General features: G+C 38.9%; 1 protein-coding gene across 16 annotated transcripts in view; it reads left to right on the top strand.

Moving 5' to 3' along the window:
• The window catches only part of ENOX1 (ecto-NOX disulfide-thiol exchanger 1), a 352,618-nt gene that overhangs the window by 284,766 nt on the left and 55,383 nt on the right, over positions 1-12,469 (top strand). For all 16 annotated transcript variants that reach the window (XM_086881222.1, XM_086881220.1, XM_086881228.1 and 13 more), the window contains 2 exons: positions 1,952-2,058; positions 5,371-5,488. In XM_086881222.1, coding sequence (XP_086737348.1) covers positions 1,952-2,058; positions 5,371-5,488 — 225 coding nt within the window. The remainder of the gene's footprint in view (positions 1-1,951; positions 2,059-5,370; positions 5,489-12,469) is intronic.

The following is a 12,469-nucleotide window of genomic DNA, read 5'->3' as shown; positions in this document are numbered from 1 at the left end:
CTAGCTTTTGTTTCCATTGAGAAAAGTTTCTGAAATGATCAGATAATGACTTTTGATAAATCTTAGTACCTGTTCACATAATGGAAATTAAACACTTTAAAGTTCAAATGTTTTTCAAAATTCAGATGATCTTATTAATACTTATTAGTGGAAAATGGCAAACCAGCTCTTCCTCGTATCTTTGTGAATCTTTTCTACTTGAATTTCCACTTGCAAACTGAAAACAGATTGTTAATTAAGCAAAATTTTCTGAGCACCTGGTCGTCAACAGAACGACAGTAATTAAATTCTAGCCTCAATTTCTATACACATAATAATAGAGTGCTTTACCATTTTCATTCTTTTCAAATTAATTGAAAAAAATATATGAAGCATTATTTCCTTGATACATCCACTCTTCAGTCTAAGCAAGTTCTAATGGGCTGAAATTATCACATCTACTTTTAAAAGTTGAATGGATTGCAAATGAATAAGATCATCACAATAGGTCTGAGGCACTTCCTTTATTGTAAACTACCTCCATGGATTCATTTTAAAAGAAACTGAACTACAGTTATTTTCTGTGACTTTAGAAGGTAATTAATCATTCTCGAAAGAAAAACTTCCATTGAAAATGTTGTAATCTTCTGGAATCTAAAAGCATAGAAGAGAATATGCTCAAATGAGAGATTAACTTTCTGTTCTAGAGGTGAAAGATTCTGCTTTAGTAGGTGAGCTCACTGTTTTAGGAAGGATAGGTTGCTATGTATAATAAGATCCTCTACATCTCCGACTTTAGGGAAGAATGAGAGAAGCTCTAGATCAGCAAGATAACAGACCAGGGCAGAGGGTGTTACAGCACTCCCACCACCACTTTTCAGTGATAGGAGCAAGAAGTGATGCAAGCTGCAACTTGATAAAGAAAAGACATTGTTTTCACAGGAATCTAAATAGAAAGATAGGAAAGAACCTTGTCAAAGAGTTGAAGCATTTTTCAGTTTGACTTCATAGGCTGGCACAGCTGCTTATTCAGTAGCACAGCTGAGGTTGTTTGTAGAAAATCTGGGTTTATTGGTGTTTTCTTCAGTTAATTGTTCTGGGATCAAGTTGGCTTACATCTTGGCCAAATCATTTTTAGGCAGGTCACTGTTGTGGAAGGATAATTTTGCTAGTAACTGAGGGGAAAGAAAAGAGTGTTGAGAGGAAAGCTTCCTCAACTGAGATGAGCAAATGGCTAAAAACTTGAGGATCTTAATGATCCTAAATAACTGATCTAAATATTGACGTTTAGCTTCAGAAAAAGTTCATTAGAGTTGAATCAGGAAAGCCTATTTCACATCTGTTCTTCATCTTATATGGAAGAAAAAAGTGTCCATGTAAGTAACCATACATAGGCTGTGGAGACAGCACTGATCTACCACAGGTGAGCCATTTGATATTGAATAGAGGAGAAGCAGCAGCTGTGGCCACAGAGTGCAGGATTGATGTACGGTTTAGCACTTCCCACCTGCTGACAAGCTCCCATCATCAGGTAGTCACCCTTCAAAGCAGAGCCTGCCAGCCCTCCACGCTTCCGTTCGTGCAGCCTGCTCGTCTGCACGCTGCTGCCGCAGGGGAACGCATGTCAGGTGGATGTCCCAAGGTTATTTCTGTGGTCACACACCTATTGCACGCACGCAGAGGCGTGCACTAGCACAGGGAGTGGTAGCAGACATCACAGGGAAGCAGCTGCATGCCTGGCTCTTGGTGCATAGTTAAGAGTTGTGTATACTAAAGTTATGGAGGCAGACTTGAAGGGAGACATCTCCAACATTGATGCAATGTAAGTACAAAAGACACGTCATTGGATGGATATTGATGATGTTGTTTCAGTAATGACATCATCCATAGACTCCTAGTGTCTTTGCTTTGCTTCTCTATAGTGATCACAACATAAATTGCTTGTCTTGTTTGACTTCCTTGTTCACCAAAGTTGAGCAGATTGTCGCCGTTTTCAACGCTTCTACCAGACAAAAAGCTTGGGACCATTTCTCGAAGGCCCAGCGAAAGAACATAGACATTTGGCGAAAGCATTCTGAGGTTGGTGATTTTATTTTTACTTTCTATCCATCATCTCACAGCTGGATTGACACAGAACGAGTGTGATTGTAGCTGGACATAGTGTATTTGGCAATATTTACAGCTACCGTTTCAGCTGTTAATCAATTGGCCGTTTACAGTCTCGTCTACAGTATGAATTGCTCCCATTGCTCTCATTATGGTAATAGGCATTAAATAGCATGAAGACAGGGAGCAATGTGTTTTTATTTTTCACGCAAAATTTGGGAAATCATTAGAAGATTATGTTTACTATCTAAAATAATGAACTGAAGTAGTGAAATTCGGAACAATATTTTCATATAAAGAATTTAGGAGTCATCGTGATCTGTTTTTAAAAGAAGAATTCTGTGGCAAAGATTTTTTTTTTCTTCCATCTTATGGTCATTATAAGATGACATTGAGTGAAAATAAAATAAAAAAAATTTCTTTCCTAAATAATGACTTAAGAATATTAAGTCCATAACTGTGACCTATTCCTTCCCATTTGTTCTATGTTTATCTTTAAAAAAGTAGATACATCGCTTGTGTTGGTTCTAAGTATTATGCTTGAAAGAAACCAGTATAAATGTAATCATACAACCACACAGAGTTAGCAATGTGGGACCATGCATGTGTGACTGTCATAAGCATGAGCAGAGGAAATGGGATTCTAACTCCCCTTGCTGTGTGTGGCAGCAAAGGAAGTGCTAGACCTCATCCTGTGTTTTGGTCATCCAGCTTTCGATTTTAATTCAGTATATACGCTATGAGCCTGTATTTTAAAAAGTAAGTACCGCTGTCTTTGTTTTCTTTCTTCTTCCTTTTTTTTTTTTCTAAATTTTAATATGAGCAATTTACATACACTTGGTTTACCGTCATGTGGTACAGTGTGTTGATTGTTACTATCACAGTCCTCTAAATGATTTTCCTCTGTCTCAGAATAAAAACTTTAGAAGGTAAGGTGCACTTATTTAATTATTTTGTAGTACACTTGTAAAATAAGTGTTGTACACTTAGTTTGAGAAACACTGAAGTGCTGTGATATAAATCATTTGGATAACATTTTAAGTGTCCATTAACTAATGCTAAATTACAGTTGAATACCAATGGCACTAAATGTAACATCCACATGAATACCAAATGAATACTTTATTATCAGTGCTATTATGGTGAATACAAAATTACTTCAATAATGGGACACTTAAAATAAAATGTTAGCATAATTTATTGGTACAAACTGTATTTTGCATTTTGTTCACAAATATTTCATATACATAGTGGATAATGCCTTTGTTCAATTGAAAGTTGGGAAGTTGGGAATTGATGTTTGTCTTATCTTTTAGAGAAATATGAAAATATCATTTGCTAGAAGATTATTTTAATTTTATTAAGATCATCCCTTCTTAAACTAACATTCTGTAAGGGGATGTGGTGTGTCATTCATTTGCTGGTTTCTAAGTATTTAATAAACTGAAATGTATAAGAGTTGGACTTTCCAGAAATGTTAATTCTCTACTAATTTTTTTCAAAAATTACTGCCTTTTGTTTTTCTAAGAGGAGGACAACTAAAACAATTCAAAATTATGTAAAGCATCTAGTTAAACCAAGCTATTTTGGAAATGCCTGTTTTTCAGATCTAAAATGTAATGGAAGTAAACCAAATAGTATATTTGATTTCAACTGTATCTTCTAACCATGGTATTATCTGCTGATTTGTTTAATTACTTGATCACCTTCCAGTTTTTTTCCTGAATTTAGAAGAGCTTTGCTAGAAACCCAAGGCAAAGAAAAGACTCGTACACACAAACATTCTGCATAGAAAATTATTGACTTTGCTGATAATGTAGACACTGATGCATCAAGGACATTTGTCCACTAATGAGGGAGTAAATGTAAGCGGATGTCTGCTCATGTATGCAGTGTTCTTCTCCAGGAAAATGTGCAGGTGGCCTTTTCCAATCGAGCATTCAGAAATGTCTTGCCAGTGTCTTCCAGAGTCACTTCTGATTTCATTAGACACTGGTTTACAATTTAGCCTTTTAAAAACATTCTTTTTTTTTAAATTTGAAATCATTCCCCTATAAAACACCCACTAATTAGATTCCTTGCCTTTGCTGGGATTAATGAGTACAGGTACATTTTTCAGAATATTTGAGATCTGCCGATGAACCAAGCTTACAGCTCAAGAGAAACGCCTTCCCTTTTTTTCACGCAGCCCGTCTCTGACAGATTATTGTTAATTGCACAGAGCTGTTGTCGGACTCCTCAATGCTGTCTCCTCCTTCCACACGACTCTCCCTTGTTTCAAAGACTTCAAACCACCTCTTTGGGAATTAAGCTCTTTGTTGGCAGAAAAATTAGCTGTCTGCGGGTGGACAAAGCCTACACTAATCACAGTGCAGCATCCCCATGTTACACCTGACAGGATTATTAGGACAAAATAGAGTCCTCTCAATCTTCTCAGTGCTGCCATTAAAAAGGCAGCCGCTACACCCGCGCCAGCCTTTCTACCCAGAACAAAGACTGTCTAGACTCCCACAAAGCCTGCCTGCCTGCTGATCCTTTTCCTGGTGACATGTGCAGGGGCTGCCTGCCTGCCCTTGCAGCGGTCACCCGGAGACCGAGCTGTCCCTGCTGCTGCTCATTTTGGATCAAGATGCAAAGATTTCCAGGCCAACGTTGTGGGACTGGGTCTTTTAAATCCAAGGCAGTCTGGGCATAGGGACAGAGGGTGAGATTCCTTGGACCAGCATGAGACACTTACAAATACACCGCTCTTCATCTGCATTGCCTCCTCTCAGCTCCCTTTGCAGTCAGAAGACAGAACGAGGCACTTTTAGGGTGTTGATATACAATATACAAGACAATATACAATGTACAATACAACTTTGTGTGTTGGAGACACCTACATTTGGCCAAATGAATCATACTCCCAAGTGGTAGAGAGAAGCAAGAATTAGCTATCCCTTAAGCAGGCTGACAATCTCTTTATCAGTCTGCTTTATACAGCAGTTTTAATTATTATCCCTGATGTTAAAATATTCTCCTATTTTTAGCAGACCTAAAGATCACTCAATAGGGAAAGTCACATTTTCTCTTGTTTTCCCTGAGTGTTACCATTGATAAACTCAGTTCTTTCACAGGAAGAATTCCCTGTGCTACTGTTTTTATAAATATTCATACACAAATATATATGATTACAGTGATAAATGATGTATAAATAAAATCAGATCAGTATTAAAAACAGATACTAAATAATGCATAATGACTTTATGGAAGTTAATGCTGACAAAAGGTAATTTTGGATTTTAGGAGCTCCGAAATGCTCACAGTGAACAGCTCATGGGAATCCGCCGGGAAGAGGAGATGGAAATGTCCGATGATGACAGTGGTGACAATCCCAGTAAAAAGCTGAGAGTAGATGATTCAGGTAAATATGTGCAAGTGTTGTTTTATTAAAAGCAAACAAAAACATATGAGAAGTGACATGTTAATACCCGATTATATAAGACAGTATCTTATTTTAAACCCTCATAAATTAGTTATTTGAATGATGCAAGCTGTCTCTAGGAGATGTCTGTCACCTGCTGTGTTCTGTAATGATGAAAATTCTCCAGTTCTGCCCTTTGCTGGAAGCACTGTGTTTCCTTACTGCACTCTCCACAGCTTTGCATGGCAGCATTTCATTACGTGGTAGAAACGATATTTTATTGTGAGACCAGTTCAATTTATGCTTTGGTCAGTATCCTCTGAGATGTACCTTTCTTTGAAACAAGCACATAAAAATCTCTAATCTCGATAAGAAACAACACTTTAACTGTGGGGCTTTTATGGTTGTGTACTGCCTTTCTAAGGGTACCTATTTCACAGTATGGTACTGCATTCTGCATGAATTAGACACTCATTAGATGGCTATCATGAGTCCAAGAACAAGGGTGGATGTAAAGTGAATAAGAAAAGCAGCTTTTTCAGCCTTCTGCAAATACTCTGCTATACAGGACAGACATCAAGAGGTGGCTCAGAAGCTGCCAGTTACTAACTGGTAACATGATCTGGATGTAGGCTTTGGTCTATTTCTTGGCATTGGCTAATCATCTGTGAGTTGCTAACAAGGGTGTGCTTGTTTAGACACTCATATAAAGAATGAAATTTTCAGGAGCTGAAGCCAAAGCATGACTAGAAAATTCCAGGCAGCAGTGAACTTTCAGAAAAATGAAAAAGGAAGGAATAATATGGAAATAAACTGTGAGTCTTCATTAGGGTAGACCTGATCTAGTCCTTTTCATACAGGCACCCTAGTAAGAAAGGAAAGAATTTAATCCATTCAATGATTTCAAGTCTTGGTATGCCAGTCAAAAGGTATGAATTCAAATTTACAGACAGAAGAACTCTTTGGCTCCTTCTGTGACAAGATACTGTATGAGGTTGAAGGTTCCCAGAAGTACAGACCAAAGGAAGGAGTCATTCTAGCAAAGAAATTTTTACTGTGACCTCTCTCTTGAGGGGAGATTTGATATTTTTCCTGGAAGAAAAATACAACAATAAAACCCCTTAAGGGCAGCCTTAAATTTTGCTGGGCTAATTTTATGGATTTGTATTTTCTAGATGCCATTAACAGAGTGTTTGAAGCTGAAACAGTGGGATGTTGCAGACCCAGAACTGCTAGGAATCAGCAGTTTTTATGACTATCTAACCATTTTACATTGACTGTGTCCACTCTCATGCAGAAAAGTCATTAGAACTAACAACAGGAAGGTAGAGAGGGAGAAATACATATAGCCTGCGTGCCAGAAGAGGAGCAGGAATGTTTTGAACTGTAGTACTTACCAATTCAGCCAGGTTTAACATATGCATGCTTAGGGCAGAGCTGTGAAGGTCATTCATTTTGTAGCACCACAGATAGGAAAGCATGTTTGGTTTTCATGCATGAAAAAAGACATTACTGTCAAAAGTTTTGATGTCTGAGATTTCTACAGCGTTCTATCCCAAACAATTTCAGGTTATTTGTGTTGTTACAATGTAGGCACTTGAGCAAACCCAGTACTGTGTTTCATTCTAAATCAAAATTTAACAATATGAATCAACTTGAGTACGTGTCCATCATTGTTTGTTGTACCATTCATCATCCTCTTAAACTTAGTGAAGTTGATCCATCCTGCTGCATACAGAGTCATCCAGTTCTCAAATTAATGTTATGGCTTTTTTCTTTCAACACCACACTCTCAGCTAAAGCAAGTGCATTTGGTTCATCTGTCAATGACAATAAAAGGAACCTGGAATTAAACCAAAAGAGCTATTGGGTATGAAATATTGGTAAATTAAAATAAACTGAAAAAGGACTTTTTTTGATTATTACTTTTAGGTACAGAAATGTGATTCTTCTTTCCTTCTTCTGCCATTTTTTAAAATTACAATTTATGTTAGCTGCCTTCACTTTTTGGTTTTTTTTCTCTCTCTTTCTAAGTACGTCATTCCAGAACCACCATTTGGTCTCTCTGGAGTGGCTATCTGTATTCACAGTAACCTCTGTTGTATGAAGCATGTCTTTTAAAGAGTCTTTTGTCACCAGGAAACCATCTTGCACAGTAAGAAAACATTGTCACTTTCATTATTTTTAAACCCTTTTCTTAAAAATTTTGTCCAAGTACTTAACCTTGGGAAGAGCAAGACTTGAATAACATGAGGATATTGTGCCTCTTCAATTTAAGGCCAGCATGCACACATAAAGTTTTAAAAGTCTAAATCCAAAAGTAGCTGAAGCAATGAGACATGATGGATTGATTTGGAGAGTTCCAGAGCTCTGGACTGTGTGTCCTGCCATTCCAACAATTTTCTTGAGGACATTATTTTTCAGCCTGCCCTTTCTGACTTTTTGAGCAAGACTGCTGGGACGTTATGACCCTAAAGCTATAATAAGTGACAGAGATTCCCTCAGGCTTCAACACCTGCGTCAGGTCTTTTTTTCAATGGTTCGCCTGGTTAAGTCACTGCTAGTACAAGAAGGCTTAATTAATTCAACAATTTAGAATGGGTTCTAAGACCTCATTCTGTCTTGGTAAGCATAGTTTCAGGAGTCTCCCAGCATAATTTCTTCTTTCCTGGAAGAAAACACACTGAGCACATCAGATCTTCTCACAGCTAGATAGTTAGAATGAAAACTTTCCTCTAGGATATCTGAAGATAAACCCATTAAACACCCTGAGAAAAAGAGGATGGATTCCAGCCCCAGCATTTGAAAACATACTGCAACACATCTAAGCCCTGAGAAGAAGTAACTTCAGTGCTTGAATACTTGTCCAGATTTGCTGGACTTGTGGTTTCAGAGTGTTGTGGTATTACCTAGCTGTCAACTAAGTATGACTCAGCTGCCTGCTCACTCCCCCAGCCCAGTGCGGTGGGGAGCAGAATCAGAAAAAAAAAGTAGCAAGTTGTGAGCTTCATAATTGAACAAAATATAATGATGGTGATCATCATAGGTAAAAATAATAGTAGTAGTAATAATAGTAGTAATGATGATGATGAAAAGGAGAGAGAGATGGAAATAAAATCCAAGAGAAAGAAGTGATGCACAATTTCCCACCACCCTCTGACCGATGCCCACCTTGTCCCCAGCATTAATTTACCCCTCCTGGCCAACTCCCCCAGTTTACATACTGAGCATACTTGCAGCTCGGTGGTATAGAATACCACTGGCTACTCTGGGTCATCTGTCACAGCCATGCTCCCTCCAGGCTTCTTGTGTACCTCCTCACTAGTGGAGCATGGGGAACTGACAAGTCCTTGGTTTAGAGAAAGCACTATTTAGCAGCAACTAAAATATCAGTATGTTACCAACAATCTTCTCATACTAAATCCAAAATACAGCTTCTAGGAAGAAAATTAACTCTATCCCAGCTGCAAGCAGGACACAGAGGAATGTTACAGGTAGCTGACACCCTAGCACACAATAACATCTGGGGATGAAGAAGCTGTTACTAAGAATAGTTTGCATTTTTCTTCAAGTCATGCTACATATTAAGTCATGCAGGAGATCAAATTATGGTTCATGTTAGAAACTAGAAATTTGGTCTCACGACAATCAGAAGAGGTCTACAGGGACTTGTTGCAAAGTGTTCTAGACTTAAATCCTCTTCTTTCATCTGCAAATTTTGCTCCTGCTAGCTATTAATGAACTTGACTTATTGATATCAGTGACTCAGTGGCAGAGCTGGAATGAGAACTGGCATCTAAAATCTCCTAAACTTGTCTTCCACCCCCTAATTGGCATTGCAGGCCTGGGCCGCTGCTTCCTGCACATAGACCTGCTAATCCAGGTGTTTTACAGGTCATTCTCACCAGGCTTAGTCAGTACCCTACTCTATTCTGCAAGCTGAATCTTCAAGGAAACTACTTGTTTGTTATGTTGGAGATCATCTCAAAGTGGCACAAGGATAGCCTGAAAACCCCCTAGGGTAGCCAATAAGTTGGTTCAACTGTCACATGTGCCGGGTTTATAGGAAATCCTCCCAGATTCACAGACTAAAAGTCATTTGCATTCCAGGGAAAGCTGGAAGGAGGGTAACCTGGGACTGAGTGAATCTGACTCATGGGACCAGCTATTACTTCCCCCCCCACCCTGCCCCCAAAATTCAGCCTTTAAACAATGCCTTTTCTGCAATGTGGATTTAGGAGTTTGAAAGAGACAAGAGGGCTGCTGAAGTAAAGATGGAAGATTGCTAAGAAAAAAAATAATAATGATGATTGGCAACTCAGTTAATATATTTGAAAGTCCAGACACAGCTACTGGAGCATTAGCTCAATGGAGAAAAAAGAGATTCAGTGCTGGAGTTTAGAGGATATACAAAAATCTTCAGAATGATCAGGATTTATGGATGCTTCCTCTCCCACCTGCTAGCACGGAGAGTAAGGAACCACATGTAAAAGCCTCAAAAGTGATTTTAAGAATCAGTAAAGACGTGTTTTGTAAAGAGGAGCTGAAGTTTGGTTTATGTCTACAAAGCACCTGTTATTTTAAGGGGAAGTGGGTTAATCTTTTGTTTTTGCAGTGCACAGCTACATACCATTAATTCTAGCAACTCCAACTTCAGTGAGAGACTGGAGCTGGTGCTGTGGAAAACAATGAAATGTACTGCACTTGGAGAGGGGTGCAGGAAATATTGTTGTGTGATTAAGGTGTTTGACTGGGATCCCAGAGCTCTAGGCCAAATCCCAGCTCTGCTACATGTCCCCTGCCTGGACTAATCAATGAATTTGTGTTATCTCAATTTTCTAGTGTCGAATGGAGACAATGGTTCTTTCTTTCATTCAGCCACTACCTGTTTTGTCCACATGGACAGTAGATTTCTTGGTATAGGCCTTTCTCCAGCTCAACAGACTTGCAATAGGCTACACATTGGACCCCTGGAGCATTTCACCACCACTGTACTACCTCTGATGAGGTAGCTTCATAACGTCTTAGAAGCTGTGTGCAAATAATAAATTGCAAGTTGCATAATGCAAGCCCAGTTTGAACACGTAAGTTTGGTGCTGCTTTGCAAGTTAGGTCATCCTCCATGGCAGCATTTTCAAACATATCTAAAGTAGGTGCCAAACTTAAACACTGAAGTTGGATCTTTAATGCTTTCCTGAATTGATCTGTCCTCTTTGCACATCCTTTGCAGCATCAGCTCTGTCACTTGCTGTAAGAGATAGCCTGAATGTGGACAGTCCATCTCACAGAAGAGTATAAGTCCTTGTGAAACTCAGTATTTGAAAATCCCACCCTAGTCCACACAGCATAAAACAGGCTTTGGGATATTGTTTACAAATCTGTCTTGAAAGTTGCAAGCCTGGCAAGTCTTCAAGGAAAGCCTGAAATAACACCAAAGTGATCTGCGTCATGCTTATTCATCTTTTCTCTGCAATTGAATCCTCTTTTTACTTTCTCTAAGGCTTTTGTGAACGCAGTGATACACACATGGAACGGAAACTGTGGTTTATAGGTGGATTAAACTGGTAGGAAAGCTTTATATTGCTTGTTAAAACTGAATAGAAATCACGAAGCCCCAGCTGCGTGGGGCTGAGCTTTGGTTTTCCTTTGTTTCCAACTGAACAAGTGTCACAGCAAATCTCATGTCAGATCTTCTCCTTTTTCCTCCTGATCTCAGAGATCAGATAATTCTCCCTTCCTTTCTTGTAAGACTAACCTTTTGGTTTTATGGGAGATTTTGTTTCAAACAAAAGTCTGATTTATTTTTCTGTCATTACTCTCTGTCCCATGGCTTTTTGGCATCAGATTTTATTGGGATTTAATGAACCCATAATTGTCCTTTTAAACACTTATTGATAAACGTAATGAAAAATAACAAAATGTATTTACTTCAGAAATTAATGGGCTAACATTGCTTTTTATTCCTTAAATAAAGCGGTACCATTTCAAAGCCATAAGTGGCTGGTATCATAAGCAGCCCTGCAGTGATAAACAAGTGAGCCCTGTCAACAGACACCACCAACCTGGTTTTAGAAGTATTCTCAAAGAAAAGAATGTATTTAAAATGTGAGGCTCTGAATTGTCACTGTAGTGACACAGTCCCCTCTCTGGCCAGAGAAGACAGCTGAACAACCCTTTTGAGCCCTCTGAGCAGAGTAACTTCCCTTCGAATCGAAATGCTCTGAGCACAGCAGACAATCAGCTTTGCTCCCTGGAACCATCAGGGGTGATCACTAGAAAGCAGTACAAGATGATTACTTCCTCTGTGCTGGGAAAAGTCTGCTCTAGTGTCTTTCACAGCATGCCAGTTCAGAGCTGTTATCATCAGGCAGGCTCCAATTGCGTGCCATAAAATGCATTCCATTTTTCCCACAGCTTTTACAGAAATAGGCTGGTGTTCAGGACACATGTAGGCAAGGGCCTAATTTTACACCCCTGGTCTTAAGTCCATTTGCCTCTAATAATGCTTCCTGTGCAGGTGAATTTAGCAGAAAGGTCTTGATGAATTGGGGCTGAATGTAGTTCCCTGGGGAATAAAGGCAGCCTTGTCCTGTCCCAGGTACTGGGCCGGTTCCTCTAGGTCATGTACAACACATAGGCTGTGGGATGGAGGTCTCTGCTGGTCCTGTGAATGCAGCAGTGAAGGGGTTAATCTAACTCCCAAATTTTGGAGGAAACAGGCACTTCAAAGGCATTTGCCCAATATGGGGTGTAGGACAATGTCCTGTTTACTATGAAACAAGTCTCTTGTGTTTTGATGCTTTTTCACTGCCAGAAGTACTATTATCTAGATTACAATTTATCAGGTTTTCTGGGTATTTTATACTGATAAGGTTTTATGCAGGATCATTACATATGAGAATAGATTTAATCCTGTTTTTAGTAAGCTTTAAGGACACTGAGGGTTTATTTATGTAATAAGATGCAAAGTTGCTATGGAAA

The sequence above is a fragment of the Cyanistes caeruleus genome, chromosome 3 (genome assembly GCF_971803275.1).
Source record: "Cyanistes caeruleus chromosome 3, bCyaCae1.hap1.1, whole genome shotgun sequence".
Classification (NCBI taxonomy): Eukaryota; Metazoa; Chordata; class Aves; order Passeriformes; family Paridae; genus Cyanistes; species Cyanistes caeruleus.
The sequence above is the reverse complement of the archived record's forward strand: the minus strand, read 5'-3'. Positions and strand labels throughout refer to the sequence as shown.